Source organism: Pelodiscus sinensis, chromosome 21, assembly GCF_052426305.1.
Source record: "Pelodiscus sinensis isolate ZL-2025 chromosome 21, ASM5242630v1, whole genome shotgun sequence".
NCBI lineage: Eukaryota > Metazoa > Chordata > Testudines > Trionychidae > Pelodiscus > Pelodiscus sinensis.
Genome location: NC_143072.1, coordinates 22,274,630 through 22,300,753, shown reverse-complemented (window position 1 = coordinate 22,300,753; position 26,124 = coordinate 22,274,630). Strand labels below are relative to the sequence as shown.

Sequence of the window (26,124 nt, the reverse complement as noted above, 5' to 3'; positions counted from 1 at the left end):
AAATATAACTAACTTTTACAGTATACCACAGTGATAGAGGTGAAGTAAAAATTGCAAAATTAGGGTTTTTTTGTTTCTGTGTTTTTACAAAAAATGTAAGTTCATTTGCACCATTGTTTTTTAGTACATTTTTTTTTTCAAAATCACAACTTACTTTTAGGGCAGCTCCTGTGTTTACTACCATGGTGTCCATAAACTTAGTGAACATCATGCTCTACAGTTCGCACGTAAGAAGTGTCAGGCTTGGGACATAGAAGATCTGGTGAGCCTGGGAAAGAAGCTACGTGCATGTGCCTATTTTGCAGCTCGAGAACTCATGGTGGGGGCAGATATTGTATTTTGTCCTTACAACTACTTGCTGGATGCACAAATAAGAGAGAGTGTAAGTATATATATATATATATATGTATGTATGTATGTATGTATGTAGAGTTTTGTCTAAACTAGGAACATATATCCGTGTAACTAAAATCCACACCCCTGCACAGCATATTTATACCGACTTATCCCCTGCTGTGGATGGTGCTGTGTTGATTAGAGGGCTTCTCCTATCAACATTGCTACTGCCTCTTGGGAAGATGGGTGTCTATGCTCTCCCATCAGCCCAAATAGTATCTTCACTAAGTACTACAATAGTGCCACAGCAATGTTGAAAGAATAGACAATCCCTCTATCTTGTTTGTTGCATTGACTGAAGGTAAAGTAAAATGAATAAAGAATGTGATAGAGACACGGTCCATTTAAAACCACACTCCTGTTTCAGTTCTTGCTCTTGATGCAAGTAATGTCTAAATTAAAGAGATTAAAGAATATTTTTCTTTTATTCTGCAATTTCCTTAGTTTGATCATATGATAGTACCTCAGATAACAGTCAGTTTCATTGGTTTTCCATGGTAACTAATCAGTTGTGTGGATTTTTCACACAACAGAAAAGAAACTTTTATGATGGCATAACTACAAAAAGTAGGCATGGGGGCATCAGAAGGGCATAAAAAGTGAAAATGCTTTTGTTTTGTTTTGTTTATTAAATCACATTTCAACCATAAAAGTACACTTTACAAACTCTCAGTCCCCATAGTATTTACAGGTAAGGATCAAATTCTGTTGTTTATGCTGGCACCAGGTTTCAGTTTTCAGTGAAAAATCTAGCTAATACCTCCATGATAGAAATTCAATCAAACCTTGAAAAATCACTTCCTGTTGCTTGCACAACTGAAACAATCTGGACCAATTTTTTAAAAAAAAGATGAACCTGTCGGCTGTTGTTACTCATTTATGTATATCGCTTTATGTTTTACTGGAAAATTGTTGTCTTTTGCAGATGGAGATTAACCTAAAAGACCAAATAGTCATTTTAGATGAAGCTCATAACATTGAAGATTGTGCACGAGAGTCAGCCAGTTACAGTGTTACAGAAACTCAGCTGAGATTTGCTCGAGAAGAACTTGATATGATGGTCATCAACAACATTAGGCGGAAGGATCATGATCCCCTGCGGGCCGTGTGCTACAGTCTGACAAAGTAAGGCCTATATTAAAAAAAACAACACTACTGATTATATATAGTTTTTTATTAATATTGTGTATTAGAAGCCACATTGCATAATTAAAAAAAAAAAAAAGCTTTTAATTAAAATTTCCTTCATTGAAAGAATGCTAAGGTTGCAGGGTTAAGCACTTAAGATAAGAAATGCCAGAATTCTGGTTGCTTATGCAATACTGTTTTTTTTTCCCTCTCCCTTACAGGGGCTGTCTGTTTAGTGCACAGAACGGATAGTACTTTGGGATTTGAGTCATGGTTGTGTAGTGAATGAAGCTCTGCTTGTAGAACCTCTTCCTTATTTGTTGCAGAATTTGGAAGATTTATGATTAATGAAAGCAGGGAGATGCAGGAAGAGAAAGCAGAGTTTTGTGGTAAAGGCAGTTGAATGCCACCAGAGCTGATTTGGTAACTGGAATTGCCATTCTATGGGAAATTCTGAAATTTTAAGGAAAAACCTCATTCTAAAATGGAACAAACAATTGAAAGTTCTTGACATTGAAAAATTCCAAAATTTTGTTTTGGAAAAAAAAATAGAAGTAACTTTTGTGTTTTATTTTTTTAGAAGGGTTTCCAAGGTGTCCACAGTTGTCTGGATAATCTGGGTGTCTTGAGGACCCTGTCAACAAGACTGCCCAGACTTCCAGCAGCTCACCTGCTAGGAGCAGCTTCTGGAATCTAGAACATAAAAATGGTCATACCAGGGCAGGCCGATAGTCTGTTTAGCCCAGTATCCTATCTTCTGACAGTGGCCAATGCCAGATGCTTCAGAGTGAACAAAAGAGGGCAATTTATCAAGTGATTTATACCTTGTTGTCCAGGCCCATCTTATGGCAATCAGAGGGTTGGGGACACTGAGAGTAAGGGATTGTATTCATTCCTTGGCTAATGGCTATTATGATTCTTTACTTCATGAACACTTGTAATTATTTTTGAAGCCAGTTATACTTGTGGCCTTCACAGCATCCCCTGGAAGTGAGTTCCACAGGTTTATTATGCATTGTGTGAAGAGTTACTTCCTTGTGTTTATCTTAAAACTTCTGCCTCTTAATTTCATAGGGTGACCCCCATTTTTTTTCCGTTATGCAAAGGTATAAATAACACTTCTTTATTCAGTTTCTCTCCTCCCTTTTTATAAACCTCATCATCTCTTCCCTTCATAGTCTCTGGGCACCTTGTGACTACGGAGAGGTGGATGATATTCTGACAGAATATTAACATTTTCCTGCAGCACATTTTAACATTTTCAGAAAGCTAATTTTATGTCAGAAAATTATTCCATAGAAAATTCCCAATGAGCTATAAGGGAGAATGCAATTTTTTCTGCTGCTGCTGCTATAGCTACAAAGTTTCTATGTGATGTTGAACAAGTCAAATAAATAAAAAAGAAGCCAAGCTCCACCACCTGCCACCATTTAATTTTCTTTTGTGTTTTGATTATACAGTGCTGTACATAGTGGTTGCTAATATAATATAAATAACTGGTATCCCACTGTGCATGTCCAAATATTCCTATTAAGCAATTGTCTCCATCAGAAACTTGTCTGGAAGGACAGAAACAGTGGAAATGCAATAAGAAATAAGAAATCAGTGGCTTTGTTTACAATAACTGAGCTTATTTCAATTACATTTGGGCCAAGCATTTTGTTATAATATTGGTCTAGGAAGTGTTGCTCTTTTAGGAAATTCCTGTTTACATGAGAGATTATGTATATCTTCAACTTAACTCTCTTCTACATTGGGTGCCGAGGATTAATATTTGTGTGCTACTGAGACTCAGCAATTTCCCTGTGGCTACTAATTCTCCTTTGTTGAGTCTTTAAATGTTAAACTTCTTAGCAGAAGAGGAAGCTACAAGACTGGAGATTTGACTGCCTCCAGCTTTTTTAACCTTATCAGAAAAACTCAGGTTGATTCTCTTGTCAAATCTGCCAACTACAGGGAAAGCAGTGAGTGGAAAACAAGAGACTGGGTGTGAATGACCAATAATTACTAATATCTTTTTATACCAGAAAAATTGGGACCAGAAAAATGTTATATTCCTTTTAAAAAAGTCTGAGATCTGAGTCTGGAAAGCACTTGTTTTAGTACCCTTTCCTACATTTGAAAGGGTTTGCCAATTCCTCTAGTGGGGATGTGGCTTATAATGTTCTTGGTTCCAGACATGGAGGAAGAAAGACAGGAGGCAAGAGATGTGGTTTAATTAGGCTGATTTAACTAATCTGGGAAATACCTAGAGCAATAAGCTGTATGGTGCAGGTTGTCACACTTTCTGTATTCATACCAATTACAGAGGTAATGAATGGCCTGTGAAGCCTAATAGCTTCACATAACCATTGGTCAAGGTTACACAAATGTTTCCTATACATTCTTCAGACATTAAAGAAACAAGTTGTATGTTATGCCCTTTTAAAATAAAGTTAAAAACACATGGGTGGGAGAGAATAGCAAAATTAAGAGACAGATTTTTCTCAGACTTCCCCAGCCTGTATCAGAAGTGGGTCTAATTAAAGTTAATTAAGTTCAAAGGTATAAAACTTACAAAGGAGAACAAAATCAGACCTTAAATGCAGAAGCCTCAACCATTTGATTAAAGGTAGTAAGTTGAAATAATTATTATAATATCATAGGAGTATGGTGCAATTTGTGAAGTTTACTCAACTGAGCTCCCTGGAAACTATCATACAAGATAACTGAAATTAATGCATGGTTAATTTACAGTTCCTATTACTCTTACTTTCTTCATTTGCAGTTGGTTAAAGGAAAGCTCTGGTCAGCTTAAAGAAAGGGGATATGAGACATCCTGTAAAGTTTGGAGTGGAAAGGAAATGCTCACCATTTTGCACAATATGGGAATAACCAATGCTACATTTCCTATTTTACAGGTAGAGTTTTATGTTATAAAATTATTTTTAATATTCATAATATTATTTGGTTTCATTTTTTAAATGCACATATACTACGTGTACTTTTCTAAATCAAGTCTAGTTTCTCAAAGCTGTCTTAAAGTGTACTTGATGAAAATCAAAAGTAAATCCACTGAACCTAGTGCAGTCAGACTTGTGTAAAATGGAAGTGATGAATCAAGTTTTAAATCTATTACAGTAATTTATTTTCAAAGTAGCCAGCATTGACCTTGTTACAGTGGTCTTATCACTATTCTTCTTTGAGCGATTGATTATGTCCATTCTAATAGGTGTGCGTGCAAGCTAAGTGTATGATTATTGGAAGGTTTTTACCCTAGTGGTATTTTTTTGTGGTCAGTTGTGGAGCCCCTCTATGGCTGCTGACCTGCCTCCTGCTCAATTCCTTCTTACCGTCTGTGGTTGTCACTGAAACAGTTGTAGTGTTTTGCTTTGCCAAGTGTTTGCTTATTTATGCAAAAACCAATGAGCAATCCTATGGTGGCTTAGAGACTAACAAATATATCATGAGCTTCTGTGGGTTCTCAGAGTTTAAGTCCTATGAGAGTTGTGGAAGCCTATGCCCAAGGGCGATCTGCACACATCATTCTGTAAGTGCCTCGGAGAGGACCACAAAACTGACAAGTGTCCCTTTGGGAGAAGCTTTAAATCTAGAAAAAAGGAGAGAGACTGCCAGTACAAGCTCCTTTTCATGGAAGAAGCCCTTCGCGCCACCCTTTCACCCCCCCCGCCGCCCCCCAGCCAACATTGGAAGCAGCAACAGCCCCAACTGTATGCAGGGCTTCCGTTGAGGATGATTCAACACCGAAGAAGCATCCCTCCCACCAGCACCGCTCCCTGGTTCAAAAGGCAGCGTGGAGTGTGTGTCCCTGGTGCTGCATCAGAAAAAGAAGGTAGATAGGGATTGGTCCAGGAATACCAGCATCGGGGCACCCACAGACTGGTCCTCAGCTCTTGGTACCATTGAGTCTGGTACTCTTAGATTCCCCTTCTTGGGAGGAGTTTGAGGAAGATATCAACCTTCCATTGACACCTGACACCTTGAGGCCACATGGGATCTAATAGTTTTGATAGCACTTTCCCTGGCCCAGCTCCCAGCCCCAGCATTGTCATCATCAGCAATGATGGCTCCAGCACTTTCTGCCTTTGTGGCACCAATGGCTGCACTATCACTGAACCAGCAGAGAGGGAAGCCAATGACGCTATGGTGCAGCTCCCCATTGCTGCAATATCATTCCCTTGAACCAGAGGGCTCTGCCCCTCCATGGTCTAGTTTTGTGGTTCCAGTGATGAGTTGTCGGTCTCAGTATGCAGTTGGTACAGATCTTGTTCCTGACACCTTCTCAGCACTGCAGATCACAGGATATGTCAGCACTGATGATCTCCTGACTTCTCAGGAGTAAAGCTGCTTTGGACTCAGCTAGCAATCACTATGAGGCACAGTGTCTGGTTATAGGTGTTGGATACACCCCCAGAGGTCCAGAACACCAATCAAAACCTGCCCTCTGACTGTGTGGGGCTATTTGCTGAGGTCACTTCCTCTTGCACAGCCTAAAAGATTCAAGGGCAACGTTAAAATTCCCAGGAATCCAAATTCCTGAGCTCTAGAGGAAGCCCTTCAAGCCCCCTGCCTGTTTCTATTCCTGACCCCAAAGGGTATGTCTACACTGCATTCCTCTTTTGAGAGAGGAATGCAAATGCAGCCAAGCAAAATTGCAAATGAAGCGCAGATTTGAATTTCCCACGCTTCATTTATATAATTGAGTCCAGACGCTATTTCGAAATACCCCATTTTGAAATAAAAAAACACAGTGTAGACGCGGTTATTTTGAAAGAAACCCCTTCTTTCGAAATAATCCTTACTCCTAAAAAAATGAGGTTAAACGGTTATTTCAAAAGAAGAGTTGTTGTTTTTTCAAAATAACCACGTCTACACAGCATTTTTATTTCGAAATAGGGTATTTCAAAATAGCGTTCAGACGCAATTATGCAAATTCCTCAAACTGGGCATCATTAAACATTCCCAAATCTATTCTAGTCCCTATGCAGAGAATAGAGTTCATAGGAACTCTGTTGGACTTGACTCTAGCCAGGGCATTCCAGCTAGAGCCATGCTTCCAAACCCTCTCATTATCAAGAACATCTGACAATTTCCCACAACAGCCTGGATTAAGTTACTCCATTAAGAAACTGCATTAAGTTACTGGACCACAAGGTAGTGTGTACATATATGGTCCAACACACCAGACTTCGTCTCAGACCTTTCCAGATGTGGTTGGCACAAGTTTTCAAGCCCAGCAGAGACCCACTGGACAGGATAGTTACCTTACCCTTGCTCATTCTCCAGTCTTTATGTTGGTGGCTACAGCAACAAGCAGTCTGTGCGTGAGTCTCCTTTGCAAAACTACAACTTACCAAGTTATTGGTCATGGAAGCATCAACATGGGGTGGGAAGTGCATCTAGGCAGCATCAGAATCCAGGGCCTGTGGTTGCAGGTAGAGATGTTAAGGACTAGTTGACTATACAATAATCATTTGCTTATCGGGTAGTCTGTTGACTAGTCGATTTTTCTCTTCCCCTCCCCTCCCTTATTGCCTCTGTGATATACTTCAAATAGGGATACTTTAAAGCAGCAGCGCCGCACAGCTGAGCCAGGGATCCACTGTTAGGTGCTGCCACTTTGAAACCCCAAGGCAACGTTTCAAAGGGGCATCTGCTACACAGCTGATCTGCGGCTCAGCTGTGCAGCACTGCCCCTTTAAAACGCCAAAGTGCCGTGGAGCCCAGGGTCAGCTGAAGACTCCCCAGCTAACCCTGGGTTCCGAGCGGCATTTCTCCAGAACGCAGGGTCAGTCCCCCGCTGACCCTGGGCTCATGACTTTGAAATGCACAAGAGCCCCCGCTGGGGACTCTTGTACATTTCAAAGCAGGCATCCACGTGCAGCCCGGAGTCAGCGGGACATCCTGCTGGCCCCAGGCCGTACGCAGAGCTCTGCATTCCTCCTTTGAAATGTGCAAGAGCCCCAGTGGGGGTTCTTGTACTTTCAAAGGAGGAATGTGGAAGTGCCTATCAACTGGTTGAGTAGTTGATGGAAATTCCATTGACTATTTGACTAGTCAATTAACTCCATTTTAACATCCCTAGTTGCAGGTAGAATTGTCTCTGCACATCAGTGTGCGGGAGTTGAGACCAATCTGCTGGCATGCCAAGCATTCAAAAACCATCTTCAGGGTACTGATGTGTGGGAGTCATGGACAACATGATGGCAATGTTTATATAAACAAACTGGGTGGTGCTCACTCCTCTCTCTTCTGCCAGGAACCCTTAGAGTTCTGGGAATTTTGCATCGCCAACTTGAGAGACATACAAGCATCAGACGTCCTGGGAGTGAGGAATTAGCTAGGTGATCAGTTCAGTCAGTCCTCCTTCTGTCATGAATGGTTCCTCAGGTCAGACATCACCCTCTCAATTGTCCAGAAAAGTGGGGCTTTCCCTGTATAGACTAAGGATGTTAAATTGTGGTTATCTGGCTAATTGTGTAGTCAATACAATTGGCAGCAGCATTTCCTGTCCGCGGGGAGGGGCCCCCTGAGCAGCCTCCCCTGATGTCGCCTCCCCCCTCCCTCCTCCGGCCTGCCTCTGATACAGGCAGCAGAGGAGCACCATGGAGACGGTGCTGGGGAACCGACTTTTAAGCTGGCTCTCCTCCCCCCGCCCAACACCGTACATAAGAACGGCTATACTGGGTCAGAGCAAAGGTCCATTCTGCCCAGTACCCTGTCTGCCAACAGTGGCCAATGCCAGGTGTCCCAGAGGGAGTGAATCGAACAGGTAATAAACAAGCGATCTCTCTCCTGCCATCCATCTCCACCCTCTGACAAACAGAGGCTAGAGACACCATTCCTTACCCATACTGGCTAATAGCCATTAATGGACTTAGATTCATGGAGGTTATCTAGTTCTCTTTTAAACCCTGTTATAGTCCTAGCCTTCACAGCCTCCTCAGGCAAGGTGTTCCACAGATTGACTATGTGCTGTGTGAAGAAGAACTTCCTTTTATTTGTTTTAAACTTGATGCCCATTAGTTTCATTTGGTGGCCCCTAGTTCCTATATTATGGGAACAAGTAAATAGCGTTTCCTTATTCACTTTCTCCACACCACTCATGATTTTATATACCTCTTTCATATCCCCCTTTAGTCTCCTCTTTTCCAAGCTGAAAAGTCCCAGTATCTTTAATCTCTCCTCATATGGGACCTGTTCCAAACCCCTAATCATTTTAGTCGCCCTTCTCTGAACCTTTTCTAATGCCAGTATATTGTTTTTGAGGTGAGGAAACCACATCTGCATGCAGTATTCAAGATGTGGGCCTACCATGGATTTATATAAGGGCAATAAGATATTCTCCGTCTTATTTTCTATCCCCTTTTGTAATGATTCTAATATCCTGTTTGCTTTTTTGACTACCGCTGCACACTGTGTGGATGTCTTCAGAGAACTATCCACGATGACTCCAAGATCTCTTTCCTGATTAGTTGTAGCTAAATTAGCCTCCATCATATTATATGTATAGTTGAGGTTATTTTTCCCAATGTGCATTACTTCACCTTTATCCACATTAAATTTCATTTGCCATTTTGTTGCCCAGTCACTTAGTTTGGTGAGATCTTTTTGAAGTTCTTCACAGTCTGCTTTGGTCTTAACTACCTTGAGCAGTTTAGTATCGTCTGCAAACTTTGCCACCTCACTGTTTACCCCTTTCTCCAGATCATTTATGAACAAGTTGAATGGGATTGATCCTAGGACTGACCCTTGGGGAACACCACTAGTTACCCCTCTCCATTCTGAACATTTCCATTTAGTCTTACCCTTTGTTTCCTGTCTTTTAAGCAGTTCTCAGTCCATGAAAGGATCTTCCCTCTTATCCCTTGACAACTTAATTTACATAAGAGCCTTTGGTGAGGGACCTTGTCAAAGGCTTCCTGGAAATCTAAGTGTACTATATCTACTGGATCCCCTTTGTCCACATGGCACCACCAATCCCAATTCAATCAGTCCAGCCAGGGCTTTGTCAATCTGAGACTTAAACACCTCTAGGGATGGAGACTCCACTACTTCCCTACCTAACCCATTCCAGTGCTTCACCTTTCTCCTAGTGAAATAATTTTTCCTAATATCCAACCTGGACCTCTCCCACCCCAATTTGAGACCATTGTTCCTTGTTCTGCCGTCCATCAGTACTGTGAACAGCCTTTCTCCAGCCTCTTTGGTACCTCCTTCAGGAAGTTGAAGGCTGCTATCAAACCCCCCCTCACTCTTCTCTTCTGCAGACTAAATAGACCCAACTCCCTCAGCCTCTCCTCGTAGGTCATATGCTTCAACCCCCTAATCATTTTGGTTGCCCTCTGCTGGACCCTCTCCAATGCATCCACATCCTTCCTGTAATTGGGGGCATGGAACTGGACATGATACTCCAGATGTGGCCTCACTAGAGCTGAGTAAAGAGGAATAATGACATCTTTGGATCGACTGGCAATACTCCTCTTAATGCAATCTAATATGCCATTAACCTTCTTGGCACACTGTTGACTCATATCCAGCTTCTCATCCACTGTAATCCCCAGGTCCTTTTCTACAGAACTGCTACTTAGCCAATTGGTTCCTAGCCTGTAACAATGCTTGGGATTCTCCCGTCCCAAGTGCAGGACTCTACGCTTGTCCTTGTTGAACCTCATCAGATTTATTGTGGCTCAATCCTCCAATTTGTCTAAGTCACTCTGTACTCTATCCCTGCCCTCCAGCGTTTCTACCTCTCCTGCTAGCTTAGTGTAATCCACAAACTTACTGAGGGTGCACTCCATCCCCTCATCCAGGTCATTAATAAAGATGTTGAACAAAACCGGTCCCAGAACTGAACCTTGGGGCACTCCGCTAGAAACAGACCACCATCCTGACATTGAGCCGTTGATCAGTACCAGTAACAGATTTGTTACTGTTAAGTTTATCAATTAATTCCAAAACCTCCTCTAATGAGACTTCAATCTGTGACAAGTCCTCAGATTTATCACCTACAAAGGATGGGTCAGGTTTGGGAATCTCCCTAACATCCTCAGTTGTGAAGACTGAAGCAAAGAATTCATTTAGTTTCTCTGCAATGACGTTATCGTCTTTAAGTGCTCCTTTTGTATCTTGATCATTCAGGGGCCCCACTGGTTGCTTAGCAGGCTTCCTGTTTGTGATGTACTTAAAATTTTTTTATTACCTTTGGAGTTTTTGGCTAGCTGTTCTTCAAACTCCTTTTTAGCTTTTCTTATTACATTTTTACACTTAATTTAGCAGTGTTTATGCTCCTTTCTATTTACCTCACTAGGATTTGACTTCCACTTTTTAGAATACGTCTTTTTATCTCTCTCTGCTTCTTTTACATGGTTGTTAAGCCAAAGAGGCTCTTTTTTAGTTCTTCTACTATGTTTTTTAATTTGGGGTATACATTTAAGTTGGGCCTCTATTATGGTGTCTTTGAAAAGTTTCCATGCAACTTGCAGGGATATTACTTTAGTCACTCTACCTTTTAATTTCTGTTTAACTAACCTCCTCATTTTTGCATAATTCCCCTTTTTGAAATTAAATGCCACAGTGTTGGGCTGCTGAGGTGTTCTTCCCACCACAGTAATGTTAAATGTTATATTATGGTCACTATTTCCAAGCAGTCCTGTTATAGTTACCTCTTGGGCTAGATCCTGCGCACCACTCAGGACTAAATTGAGAATTGCCTCTCTCCTCATGGGTTCCTGTACCAGCTGCTCCAAGAAGCAGTTGTTTAAGGTATCAATAAATTTTGTGTCTGCATCTCGTCCTGAGGTGACATGCACCCAGTCAGTATGGGGATAGTTGAAATCCCCCACTATTATTGAGTTCTTTATTTTGATAGCCTCTCTAATCTTCATTAGAATTTCATAGTCACTATTACTGTCCTGGTCAGTTATCAAAGTGGTAGCCGTGTTAGTCTGAATCTGCAAAAGCGGCGAGGAGTCCTGTGGCACCTTATAGACTAACTGAAGTGTTGGAGCATGAGTTTCATGGGCAAAGACCCACTTCGTCAGATGCATGTAGTGGAAATTTCCAGAGGCAGGTATAAATATGCAGGCAAGAATCAGGCTGGAGATGACAAGGTGGATCCAATCAGGGAGGATGAGGCCCACTTCTAGTAGCTGATCTGGAGGTGTGAATTCCAAGAGAGGAGAAGCTGCTTTTGTAGTTAGCAAGCCATTCACAGTCTTTGTTTAATCCTGAGTTGATTGTGTCAAACTTGAAGATGAACTGTAGCTCAGCAATTTCTCTTTGAAGTCTGGTCCTGAAGTTTTCTTGCTGCAGGATGGCTACCTTTAGATCTGCAATAGTGTGTCCAGGGAGACTGAAGTGTTCCCCTACAGGTTTTTGTATGTTGCCATTCCTAATATCTGATTTGTGTCCATTGATTCTTTTACGTAGGGACTGTCCAGTTTGGCTGATGTATATAGCAGTGGGGCATTGTTGGCACATGATGGCATATATTACTTTAGTAGATGTGCAGGAGAATGAACCAGTGACAGTATGGCTGATCTGGTTAGGTCCTGTGATGGTGTTGCTGGCGTATATATGTGGGCAGAGTTGGCACCGAGGTTTGTTGCATGGATTGGTTCCTGAGTTAGAGTTATTATGGTGCGGTGTGTAGTTGCTGGTGAGAATATGCTTCAGGTTGGCCTGTGAAAGCGAGGGATCATTGTCCAGGATGGGTTGTAGATCACTAATGATGCGTTGGAGAGGTTTTAGCTGAGGACTGTAGGTGATGGCCAGTGGTGTTCTGTTGGCTTCTTTCTTGGGCTTGTCCCATAGCAGGAAGCTTCTGGGTACACGTCTGGCTCTGTCAGTCTGTCTCCTCACTTCCTCACGTGGGTATTGTAGTTTACAGAATGCTTGTTGAAGATCTTGTAGGTGTAGGTCTCTGAGGGGTTGGAGCATATGCGGTTGTACCTCAGTGCTTGGCTGTAAACAATGGATCGTGTGGTGTGTCTGGGATGGAAGCTGGAGGCATTCAGGTAAGCATAGCGGTTGGTAGGTTTTCGGTATAGGGTGGTATTGATGGGACCGTCACTTATTTGCACCATGGTATCCAGGAAATGGACCTCCCATGTAAACTGATCCATGCTGAGGTTGATGGTGGGGTGGAAGCTGTTGAAATCGTGGTGAAATTCTTCTAGAGTCTCCTTCCCATGGGTCCAGATGATGAAGATGTCATCGATGTAGCATAGGTAGAGAAGGGGCGTAAGTGGACAAGAGCTGAGGAAGTGTTGTTCCAGGTCAGCCATAAAAATGGTGGCATATTGTGGGGCCCTGTGGGTGCCCATAGCAGTGCCACTGGTCTGGAGGTATATATTGTCACCAAATCTGAAATAGTTGTGTGTGAAGATAAATTCAGAGTTCAGCCACCAGTTGTGCTGTGGCATCATCAGGGATACTGTTCCTGACAGCTTGTACTCCATCTGCATGTGGGATGTTTGTGCAGAGAACCTCTACATCCATGGTGGCTAGGATGGTGTTTTCTGGAAGAACTACAATGCATTGGTGATATCTCAGTGGGCCTCATCCTCCCTGATTAGATCCACCTCGTCATCTCCAGCCTGATTCTGGCCTGCATATTTCTACCTGCGTCTGGAAATTTCCACTACATGCATCTGATGAAGTGGGTCTTTGCCCATGAAAGCTTATGCTCCAACACTTCAGTTAGTCTATAAGGTGCCACAGGACTCCTCACTGCTTGTCCTGGTCAGGTGGTCGATAATAGATCCCTACTGTTATATTCTCATTAGAGCAGGGAATTGCTATCCATGGCGATTCTGTGGAACATGTTGTTTCATTTAAGATTTTTACTTCATTTGATTCTAAATTTTCCTTCACATATAGTGCCACTCCCCCACCTGCATGACCTGTTCTGTCCTTCCGATATATTTTGTATCCCGGAATGATTGCGTCCCATTGATTGTCCTCACTCCACCAGGTTTCTGTGATGCCTATTATATCAGTATCCTCCTTTAGCACGAGGCACTGTAGTTCACCCATCTTATTTTTTAGACTTCTAGCATTTGTGTACAAGCACTTTAAAAACCTGTCACCGTTTGTCTGCCCTTTTCTGACGTCAGATTCTTTTTTTCGTCTGATCTGGCCCATACTTTATCTTCTTTCATCCTCTCCTCCTGACTAAAACCTAGAGAATCTCTATCAATAGACTCTCCTCTAAGAGATGTCTCTGTCCGATCCACGTGCTCCTCTGCACCAATCGGCTTTCCCCCATCTCTTAGTTTAAAAACTGCTTTGCGGCCTTTTTAATGTTAAGTGCCAGCAGTGTGGATCCACTTTGGTTTAGGTGGAGCCCATCCTTCCTGTATAGGCTCCCCCTATTCCAAAAGTTTCCCCTGTTCTTTATAAAGCTAAACTCCTCCTCCCTATACCATTGTCTCATCCACACATTGTGATTCTGAAGCTCTGCCTGCCTACCTGGCCCTGCGTGTAATACTGGAAGCATTTCTGACACTACCACCATAGAGGTCCTGGATTTCAGTCTGTTTCCTAGCACCTTAAATTTGGTCTCTGCTACCCTTCCCTATGTCATTGGTAACTACATGTACCACGACCACCGGCTCCTCCCAGCACTACACATAAGTCTATCTAGATGCCTCGAGAGTTCTGCAACCTTCCCACCAGGCAGGCAAGTCACCATACGGTTCTCCTGGTTATCGCAAACCCAGCTATTTACATTTCTAATGATCGAATCTCCCATTACTAACACCTGCCTTTTCCTAGTGACTGGAGCTCCCTCCCCCCACATCTGGAAGGAGGGTCCCGGCTATGGGAAGGTTTCTCTCTGCTCCCCTTGACTGCTCTCCTTCCCTTAGCCTTTCATCCTCCTTAACAGCACAGGGGCCATCTGACCGGAGGTGGGACAGTCCTATAGTGTTCCGGAAGTCTCATCTACGTACCTCTCTGCCTCCCTCAGTTCCTCCAATTCAGCCAACCTGGCCTCCAAAGCCTGTACGTGGTTTAGGAGGGCCAGGAGCTCCTTGCACCGAATGCACACACATGCTACCTGCCCATAGGGCAGGTAATCATAAATGCTACACTGAGCGCAATAAACAGGATAGCCCCCACTCTGCTGCTGGGCTTCTGCCTACATTCTCGCCTACAGCTACCTAGGTTATTGATAGGGTTTCTAGTTAAATCAGGAAGTTTTGATTAAAACCTTTAAATTAAACTCTAAAGAATGGCAAGTGTACCCTGGCCCCTTCCCACGCCCCTTCCAGAATCCCTCTCAAAACTCCCTGTTTGCTGCCCCTGGTCACTGATTTACTGCTTTATAAAGCCCAGGCTTTCCTGATAGCCCCTCCTCCTGTCTAAGGCTCAGCCAATTAACAGAGGTTTCTAGATTTCAAACCTGTAGAAGGTCACAGGTTCCAACTGCCAGCCAGAGCACACGCTCCTTCAAACCAACCAACCACACAGACAGATGCAAGCTCAGCACACAGCAAGTAACCCACAAACACACACTACAGACAGCATACAGAGGCAGCAAGAGGGGAAGCGAATAGTCAAGTAATCTACTCAACTACCCCAATAAGCTTATGCTTATCAAGTAGTTGAGTAATCGAGTACTTGCTACCGTCTTTAGTATAGACCTGTCCACGACCTGATGTGCCCAAGGTTCTGTTCCTTCCCGGCCCTCCAGGAAGCTGCTTGTGAGTCACGTATTGGAATGGACATGAGCAGTCACTTAAAGAAGAAAAAATGGTTACCTGTCCGTCATAACTGTTGTTTTTCGAGTTGTGTTGTCCATTCCAAATCCCACTCGCCTCCACTCAGTCTGAGTATTCCTTCAGGAAGGAACTGTACAGTCAGCTGGTTGGCAGTGTCCTATAGCACTGCCCTAGAGCAATGTTTCCTAACCTTTTTGAGCATACAGACCCCTTTTCAAGCTATTAAAATTTCATGGATCCACCCTCCCCCAAATAATCCATTTTTGCTAGCTCAGTTAAATCCTTCCCTCCACTCTAATCGTGTTTGAATGGTAAGAATGGGTGACATATTCAAAAAAGAGGGGAAAAATAGTAAAAATTGACTGACCCGTTTGTTATAAGCTGACTCCAGTGGACAGTTGCAGGTTGTCAGCTTCAGCGTGGGCTGAGGGACGCGCAGACCCTGCAGGGCCTGGAGCTTCTCTGGTCCCATTGCCTGTTGTTCGCCTGCGCTGCTTTCTCAGCTCCTGTCCCCTCCATCCCCTGCCCATCCACAGAGCGAGGGGGCTCTCGTGGCCAAAGGGAGCTGCCAGATCCTCAAGAGTGGAATTTCGGGAGGGTAAGGGGCAAGGGCAGAACTTCAGGACCATGGGTGGAGGTCAGCAGCTGTGCACACCAGGATGTGGCTTGCTTTTGATCCCATTCTCCGGAAGCTAAGGGAGCATGGGGAAAGTGCTTGTTTGCCATGCATGCCTCTCGTTTTGTTGTGTTTTGTTCTATTCTGTTTGATCAGATAAAAGTATTCAGAGTAACCATGTAGTGAGTTAGTTCTGCCTTTACTGACCATCTGCATACAGTCTAACAAATATTAACTGCATACTTCAGCCTGTTCTTTCTTTCTGTACAGTACATTTTGAAAGCACTGAAATAAGAACTAAGAAGTTGTGTTAAAATACTGTGGTGAAGACCTCAGATGTATATGCATTTGTTTTGGAATGATATTAATGAGTTTGCCTGTTGCAGAAACATTTTGTTGCTGTCCTTGAAAAAGAAGAAAATATTTCGAATTTTCTTGGAGGAGATGAGGTTATTCAGGTTCCTATTGTGAGCCCTGCTACTCAAATTGTGCTAAAAGGGTTATTCATGGTTCTGCAGTATCTCTTCAAAGATAACAACAGGTTGGTGGAAAAATATAGCCTGAATTGTGGATTTTTTTTCTTTTTCTTTCTAGCAGTTATGTTTAAATTGCAAGTGTGTGCATTTTTGTAAACATCTGATTGTTTATATAAATATGAAAAGATAGCAAATATAAATGTTTTCCATAAGATATTTAGGTAGCTTTGGTGCATGTGATTAAAAAGAGAATTTAGGAGCCAAGCAGAGTGGAGGCATGCATTGTGCAAACATGTTCCTGCTTCTTTGCCAAGTTGTCTCTTTCTCAACTATTCAGCACCTCTGCTATTTATTTCAGTGTCAGGCTTCTCCTGGGCAAAAACTACTAATTAAACAAGATAGTGCCAAAAATATTTCTCATGTGGGTAAACATCCGGTAAGAAGTAGGTTGATATCTCCACATTAATTTTTTTTATATATCTAAAACATTGACTTTGGTTTCTCTAAAGGCCAGACTGGAATATTTTCTTGGCATGTTGCCAAACTCCAGTATATGCTTCAATTATCATTAAAGAGCTCTATGCCGCTCTTTTGATATCTTCACTATTAAAGCCAACTCTAGCTATTAAATATTTTGTTTTAGAATTAATTCTGTAATACATGGCTTAGTGATTATAGGGATTCTTATAGGTTTTTAAATAGAAAGTCATAAATTTTGAACCTTGCTTCTTAAATCATATTCTCTGTTTCTAGTGTAGAATACCTTCTTCTATTTACTATGTGGTGCCACAGTTGCCAGCTCGTTTTATTCTAGGCAGAGTTTTGTAGAGTATTTGGTCGGATGCTTACGGTGGAACCACATTGTGTCAACACTGGTTTTGCTTTTTCAAAGTATAATGCGTTGAACCCACATGACCGATCTTATGAAATATATTTTTAACAAACACAAATGCAAGTTACATCTGTTTACCGGTTATAATTTATTTCTATACAGATTTGCAGATGACTACAGAATTGCTTTGCAACAAACGTATGTTTGGACAAATGAAAACCAACTTGATATTCCAGATAAAAATTCTTTCTTTGTACAACCAAAACATAAAAGGAGTTCCCGGCAGAAAACTGCAGTCCATATGCTTAACTTTTGGTGCTTGAATCCAGCTGTGGTAAGCCAAGTACAAAATGAACCAGTAATTCCTTATTAACCCTTTTTGATCAAAAATACAAATATAATAGTTTGTACTGATTTTACTGATTTAACCAAATTATTTGCCCTAGGCTTTTTCAGACTTGAGTGGCAGTGTCAGGACAATTGTTCTAACATCTGGTACGCTCTCTCCAATGGATTCGTTTTCTTCAGAACTTGGTGTGAAGTTTACTATCCAACTTGAGGCAAATCATGTTATTCATAACTCACAGGTAAATGTTTGAAGCATTGCTTTTATTCTTGAAACTTCAATGATATTCACTATAAAATAAGCAATAAATGGCAAGTTCAAATGAGGACCATATAGATTTATTCTATTTCTATAACTCAGAAAAGGAAAAGTAAAGCCAGATATTTACTTGCGTTGAGAAAATTGGCAACAAAATGTTTAAATGAAACATACAATATCTACTATATATTTGTGATAGAAATGTAGCCATGTTAGTCTGGTGTAGCTGAAACAAAATACAGGACTATGTAGCACTTTAAAGACTAACAAGATGGTTTATTAGATGATGAGCTTTCGTGGGCCAGACCCACTTCCTCAGATCAAATAGTGGAAGAAAGTAGTCACAACCATATATACCAAAGGATACAATTTAAAAAAAAATGAACACATATGAAAAGGACAAATCACATTTCAGAACAGAAAGGGAATGCGGGGGGGGGGGGAAGGAAGGTAAATGTCTGTGAGTTAATGATATTAGAGGTGGGGAAAGGTAGATGTCTGTGGGCTAATGGTATTAGAGGTGATAATTGGGGAATCTATCTTTGTACTGGGTAAGGTAGTTGGGGTCATTACCTTCCTTCCCCCCCTCTCTGCTTCCCCCTTCTGTTCTGAAATGTGATTTGTCCTTTTCATATGTGTTCATTTTTTTTTAATTGTATCCTTTGGTATATATGGTTGTGACTATTTTCTTCCACTATTTGATCTGAGGAAGTGGGTCTGGCCCACGAAAGCTCATCATCTAATAAACCATCTTGTTAGTCTTTAAAGTGCTACATAGTCCTGTATTTTACTATATATTTGAGAGAGTTTGTGCATGAGTGAGTGAGTGAGTCTGCTTGTTCAAGAATCCTCCTACATGGTAAAATCTAGGACCACCAAATTTGTTATGCAGCTTCCTCTTATAACTTAAACCAAAGTAAGGGTTTGGTTGTGCCAGGAAAATGGGATGTGCCTGGAATGGGATTGCTTCTCATAAAGCCATGCAGAAGAGTCCGAATCAACAGACAGGTTAAAGACACTGGCTGAGGGTGTGATGGCGCGTCGGGGTCCCCCGTCTCCTACACCCCCGTAGTGTCATGAACAGACTCCACCAGATAGTAGAATAGAGGGAGTTTATTGCTTCTCCAGGATACAGCACAGATGTAATCTGGTTACAGGAACTGGGGCTAAGAGGCCTCAGTGCTCCCCCTTAAGATGGGGGGTAGCTGGGCCCTACAATCCCAACCCCCCTCCCTAGATCCTACTCCCCTGCCTTCCAAACCGAAAACTACCACTCTCTTCCAGCCCTGCCCCCAGCCAGGGCTCCACTCCGCCTTCTTCCCATTGTTCCGCTCCCTGGGAGATAACTGGTCGGACAGGTTCGGAGCCCCCTTGCATAATGACTCATCCCCTGCCTGCTGGGCCGTGCTGCAGACAGCGGAGGTCACCCACAGCCCACTGCCCAGCATAGCAACCAGCAAGGTACCCCCCACTATGTCACAGGCATCATTGCTATGATGACAGACGGCTGGGGGAGTCCTTTTTCCCCGAGGCAGCCTGCATCCTAACCATGAACCCCCAGTCCCACCCCAGAGCATTGATTTTAAACAAAATCAATTAATTGAGTTAAGGACCTGAGCAATGCTATGTCAAACTTCTAGTATAATAGTATATTAGGAAAATACTATTTTACCAGTACAGCTAAAAAATAAACACAACTAGTAACCACACCTCACATCTTGATGACTTGTTACACTCTGATTTTCTTTATTTCCTCTGTTTATTAATTTTATATTCTTGTTTATTAGCATTAATTTTATTCAGAAATAATATTTTATTTACTTCAATTTTTATATTTCCCTATTCATTTGGTGTAAATATGTATATAACATTGAAATATTAATACCACAGGTTTGGGTTGGCACCATTGGGGCAGGCCCCAAGGGTCGGAAGCTGTGTGCCACATTCCAGCATACAGAGACCTTTGAATTCCAGGATGAAGTGGGAGCACTTTTGCTTTCAGTGTGTCAAACTGTTGGCCAAGGAGTCTTATGTTTTTTGCCTTCTTACAAGGTAAGGAAATTTTAATTCATATTCTTATTTCTATTAAAAATCCTATTTAAAGATTTCTTTGTAATTTTTCATCCCTATATATCAACATGGAGACAACAGCAATGTCCATATTGGAATTGCTTGGATCCTGTAGTTTGGTTACAAACTTGTTTGTGTGAACAGTATGTTTTGTTCCATTATGGGAATAATAGGAGCACTGATGTTTTGATCAGTCATTTAAAAGTGTGCTTATGTGCATTTGGAATTGTTAAAAAGGGTGCTAAGTATGAAAATAAACCTTGTCTAGAAAGTGTCACAGTTTAGGGCAATTTCGCCTATACTGTCTCAAAGTCCAGCAAGGACACCTGCTCCCAGGCTTCCAGCTCACCTGTTGTTGCATTTTTTGGCAGACATACCTTTTTCTTTTTCCAGACTAGCAATTGCCTGCTTGTGCTGGGGAATTCCCCAGCAAGACAGACTGCCTAGCAGACCTGCCTTGTCTTCTGCTCAAAGGCTCTAAACAAAGATGAAAACATATTAAAAACAATGAAAGCACCTATGTGCATGCTACTAAGCTTACTAAAAATCATCATCCACATCCACACGGGTGCTAATCAGCATCAGTTCTTCCAATACTTCCATGAGGATTGCAGCACTCCATTTGGATGGAGGGTCCTGCTAATTTGTTGGATCAGAAAGAAGGCCCTGAGTCAAGTTAAAATCAGGTTATTTATCCAAAAGTCCTTTCTTGTCTGGGGGATCTCTAGAGAATCCAGTTGGAACCAGTATATGCCAGTCTTTCCACATGGTAATACCTCTAGGGCCGTGTTGCAACCTGTGTGAATTTGCTTAATCACTCTGCACAATGTTCCTCCTTCCCCATGGAATTACTTACAATCCCTGGCCCAGAGTGATACGTAAACTTAATGCATTAAGATTTAACTTGCTTAAAAAAGGTTTGTTCAGGGTATTGCAAGAAATTTCCATCTCTTTTTTGCAGAAAGATGAGATGCTTGTTGATTTTCGTTAAACTGTCTCCATGGTCTAGTATTTTAAAACCACTTCTTAAAAAACTTATTGTTCAGCTGCCTACCCTAAAAGGCAACTTTGTCATAGGAATTGATTCAGCAATTAGGGTGTCTTTTTTGTATTTTCTTTTCATGCTGTTTGTATGTAATATACAGCCATTTCATATCTTTTTATTATTGTTTCGTTTCAATATGGATTTTAGCAAGGTTTTATTGAATCATCTCAAAATGTCACAAAGCCTCCTGTCCCAAATTATTTTTTTTAATTCAGACCACGTATTGCTAAATTTTGTTGATAAGAGGATGTATCATATGGCTAAAACTGTACCACAGTGATAAAAAACAAGCATTTGTATTCTTTTCCCATAGTTCTTATTGTACTTAAATCAGAAGAACAATAGTACAAATGTTGAGTATAATTAGTAGTACAGGTCTGTTTGTTTCATCAAACTGTAACTGTGGTTGGATTGTGATAAACAATTTATTAAAATCAACCATGGATTAATGTAAACCTTTTAAAAATCAAAACTGGTATCACTGGAAAAACTGAATCTGTTTGGAGTCACTTATGCAGTTCAAGATTTCTGACCACTTTGTCAGAAGTCCCACCAGAAAGAGAGTATTTTAAAACCTGAAGGAATAGATAAAAAGAAAATATCCTTTTGTGTAACACACTACACATATTACATATATTGTTAGAGTGAAGGGAATACCAGTTCCTTATCTTGCCTGATGTTTATAAAGAGCTGCAGCCATCAGTGCAGTTACAGGAATAGCCATTAGGTGACCACATTAGACCACACAATAAGAAATTAGTAGAAAAAGGCAGACTATGAATTATCCATCATTCTAACTCACAAAACCACATGAATAAATGTGCAAGACTAGTAAGCTGAAAATAAATTTTACATTGTCTTATTTTAGATCTAAAATTGAATCTCAGGCATTATTTCAGTTTGTGATGTATTTATGTAGAACAATCTTGACCAGGGTACTGTTAATGTTGTGTAGAAGCTGTTTCTTATGTGTATAAACAAAAGATATTTGCTGAAAGATTTTGTTTTGAGAATAATACTGATCTTAATTGATAATGCTTTGGTACCTGAGATGCGCGTAATAACTGGCATATGTAGTAAGACTGAACAAAATTCCTGATGAGCTCAGGTTGTTTCCTTCCCCCTCCGTATCCCAATTGGCCTTATGCTTCACCAAAAGGACTACTGAGAAAAACACATCAATTGCATGTTTACACAGAAATAAAACATCTGAGGCTGGTGGCTGTGGCTGCAGGAGCAATGAGATTGTAGGGTAGATATTTGGTGGGACCTTTGGGATCTCTGAACCCGGGCTCCTGCCTGAGCACAAATGTGTACAGTGCAGTTTTAGAGCCCCACGGTCCAAGCCCTGTGAGCCCAAGTCAGATTACCCAGGCCAGACATGGGTGTTATACTGTGGTGTAGTTATACCCTCTATATTTTTCCTTTGTGGAGGTACTTCCATGGACCTAATGAAATAATTCATAAATATGAATTCCAAACAACGTAAGGATATTTTCAACTTGTATTTCCTATATTGCTCTACTTTTATCCCTTTTATGTCATTTCTTCCATTCTGCATTGCGCTATCTTGTAGGGCTGAGAAATGTATATGGTCAAAATATGGAGAAAAATGTTAGATTTTGTAAACTTGTTTGCACAGGATTAAGAGGAGGCTTCCCTCATCCTCATGTACAACACTGCATAATTGCCAGTTTGCATTCAGAGGTTCTCTATAATGATTTTCAGAGGCAAGATTCTAGGTTTCATGGACTGTATCTGGTATAGTAAATCTAATATTCTTCAACCTTTGATTACATCATTTATATTAGGTATTATTTGAATACATTTTAAGATCATGTTTTCTTGCTAAAGCATTGTTGTGGGGTATCATGTTTCCTCTTCCAGTAGGTTAATTTTGCTGAGGGCCAACACAATTCTTATTTGAGTTCTAGTGCATAGTTTGCAGTGAGAGGTGAATATTTTTTTCTTACTGGCTTGAGAGGGTTGAGTTTTGGGATCTAGGCATACTGTAATATCGATTCATTCATTAGAATTTTAGCTTGATTAAGTTAAACCAGAAGGAAGAAGTTTTTTTTGAATGATATGATGAGGTGTTTGTTGAGTTCTAATTTTAGTTTTGTTAGTGAATTTATAGTTTGTCTAGGCCAGTGTTTCTTTAACTTTTTAAGACCGAGGAACACCAAATAATAACTTTTTTTAATGAGGAACACCAAGGATTTTTTTGTTGAGACAACAAAAAAAAATTGGGGGAAAAATTAAGGAAAAAAAGGTTGCCTGCCCCTTTAAGGGTGGCCATTTTGAATTCTGTTCTCTGGCACACCTCCGACTGCCTCATGGCACACCAGTGTGCCACAGAACACAGTTTAAGAAACACTGGTCTAGGCTCATTTTTAGCTCATTAACTGAGCTTTCTCAGTTCCCACAGAACTCTGCTATTGGCTGGGTGGAATGCTTACTGTATTTCTGAAAATTAGGCTTCTTGTATGTCAGTGCCTTTAAGCCCCACAATTGGAAAAATGTGGTCTGTGTTCCTAGAGTTATGACACTTCTTAATGAATGAAAACACAAATAAATAGATATGAGTGTTGATCAGGAGCTCACACTCCATGGATGGTTATGATACTAAAAGTAAAAAAGTTAGAAAAGTTACTTGTTTTATGATAACTGTAATGCCCTGTGCATATATTGTTTATAAAGTCCTAAAATATGACCCCACACATAATGAAACAAAATATTAGATATGTTTAAGAGATTAAATTCAAGTTGCTGTGGGAAACATAATTAAATGTCCCAACTTCTCCATTTAAAATCTGACTCATGTTAACATAGTATTTATATTTCATTTCTTTGTAAATATCTGTTTTTTGGAGTTTAAAATAATTCTGATAGGATTGTCATAGAACCATAGGATGTGTCCTATGTCCCAGCTTTTAAACAGTACCTTGAAAGTACCCTTTTAGTTGGCCAGATACCCACGGGATCCAACTGTTCCTTAATAGGTAAGCTAAGGGTATGACTACAATGCAATGAAAAAAACTGGCACTGAGTCTCAGATTCCAGGTCAGCTGACATGGACTTATGGGGCTTGAGCTGTGGGACTAATAACTGTAGTGTAGATGCTTGGGCTAGAGCCTGCGGTCTGCCATCCCCCCTATTGGGTTTCAGAGCCTGAGTTCTAGCCTAGCCTGAACATAGTCTCTAAGAGTACTGTACGTACGAATCAGTTGCCAAGTGGAATAACGCGTGGGCGAGATTACGCTAATGAAGTGCGGGATATTTAAATCCCCGCTTCATTAGCAATTTTGGTCAGCTACATTTGCATACCTAGCTCGAACTAGGGAGCAAGTGTAGAAGTACCCTAAGATGTTGCAGACACAAACTAAAATGGCAACCCCTCTGAGGCTCTACACTGTCATTGTTGGCACTGCAGCTTAAGGCCTGGGAGCTCAAGTCAGTTTACTTGGAGCAGGTGCTTCCTGCCTTTTATGGCTGTGTAGATGTACCCTATGTATCCACAATGCCTTCAAGATAGAACCTTTGGGCTCCAGGATTCCTGTTTCTCCCCATGAACTCTGCCCAGTGAATCCAGCTGAGGGAGATGACAGTTCAGAGGTTTTTACTCTCTTCAGGGATCAATGTACGTCTGCAAGTACCTTCAGCAGCTCCATGCAGCCTTTTTAGAACAGGGTAAGGTTTATTAGTCAACAGAATATTGTGTGAGGTAGCCCTCAGGTTAACATAGTAAAGCAAAGGTTAAGACATAGTACCCAACCAGGGGCGGCCCTAGATGAGCTGCCAGCAACTGGCGCCCTAGGCGAACCGTGCAATCGGCACTCCCACCTCCAAACCCCTCAACGATATTGCACCACATTTTGGCGCCCCATTTAACTTGGCACCTTAGGCGACCACCTAGTTCGCCTATATGGACGGGCCGCCTCTATACCCAACACCAGGGATCTCTTGAGCCATGGGTCTGTAGGTACCATCTTGGTTTTCCATTCTGTCCCTGCCTTTGTCAGGCCCAGGTGAGAGGTGCTGTGTCTCTGAGTCCAGTTTATGGCATGGACACCCGTCACTGTTTTCTAGTGCAAGGCCATTGCTCTGTTTCCCTATTGAGAGGTAAGGAAAAAATCTCCTCCTGTTGGCCTTTGGTCACCAGCAGGTGTGACTCTCCCAGCTGTTGGTGTTTCCACTGTCTCATCTGAATTTGCATGTGTAAGGCCCTTTTCATTTGTTACCAGCCAGTCAGCTATGTAAGTCTAACATCTTGCCCTTTCCCTTTCCCCTCAGTGTACAGTAGCACAAAGTACAGAGGGAAACTGAGGTGCATTGGGGAATAATACAAATATTACTGAAACTCCTCTTTTTGTCACAAATGTCATTACCTCATTTTTTCCAATTGATAAAATGGTGACCAGATTCAAACAAGCACACTCTTGACCTCATGTTTTTAAAACTCCTGACATTTAAGGCAATGTGATTTGTTCAATAAATGTGCATGTATCTTTATTAATGAAACCTGATAATGTACTTGTTAGTTCTCAAAGAGAAAATCATCAGTAGCTGCTACTTCATAAATGGAATTAATTTAATTTCCCACAAAAGCAATTCTCTATTTCATTTAACATTTTAAATGTGTACTTTATATTAGAAAAGGTGCCAAGATGAAACTAGCCTCCAAATATTAGAGCTTATAAAATACCCACATATTGCCTTTTTTGGGAGAGTTCTGGAGCTCTGATTTAACACTCAGGTATAAGTGTAAAGAATGGATGTTGTAAAAGTAGTTATTGGATTTGGAAGATGAAGGAACCATGCTATTTGATGCAGGTTTTTCACTGTGAACAATGTCAAATGACTAGAGCCAGGAAATAAGTAGTACAGTAGTCTGTTATCTATACCCATGTGTTGCACCTTTCTTACATGGTTTCAGGAATAAAAACTGTCAAAAGTGGAGCAAACGAAACCACCTGAACTTCCTAGTCTGGAAAGAAATAATTAGGAGTAAGCTATAATGTGCTACTTACCATTCTAAAATAAATTTTTCTCTGAAGATTTCAAATTACTTTACAACTGTTTTAACGAATGCTGTGGAAATTGAGGTGTCAAGAAATCCAGTGACATACTCCAGATCACCAAAAAGTCTAGCAGAAAAGATATTCCACAGTTTTCTTGTGCCTTGACCTGCAGAACAACTTTGAAAATTTTAATGTGCTAATAAGGAGAG

At 41.3% G+C, this 26,124-nt stretch overlaps 1 protein-coding gene across 5 annotated transcripts in view; it reads left to right on the top strand.

Annotated features, from left to right (window-relative positions):
* Positions 1–26,124, top strand: part of BRIP1 (BRCA1 interacting DNA helicase 1) — a 164,349-nt gene that overhangs the window by 47,115 nt on the left and 91,110 nt on the right. For all 5 annotated transcript variants that reach the window (XM_089772173.1, XM_089772174.1, XM_089772175.1 and 2 more), the window contains 7 exons: positions 161–382; positions 1,322–1,521; positions 4,292–4,424; positions 16,254–16,408; positions 17,338–17,509; positions 17,622–17,762; positions 19,670–19,831. In XM_089772173.1, the coding sequence (XP_089628299.1) occupies positions 161–382; positions 1,322–1,521; positions 4,292–4,424; positions 16,254–16,408; positions 17,338–17,509; positions 17,622–17,762; positions 19,670–19,831 (1,185 nt within the window). The remainder of the gene's footprint in view (positions 1–160; positions 383–1,321; positions 1,522–4,291; positions 4,425–16,253; positions 16,409–17,337; positions 17,510–17,621; positions 17,763–19,669; positions 19,832–26,124) is intronic.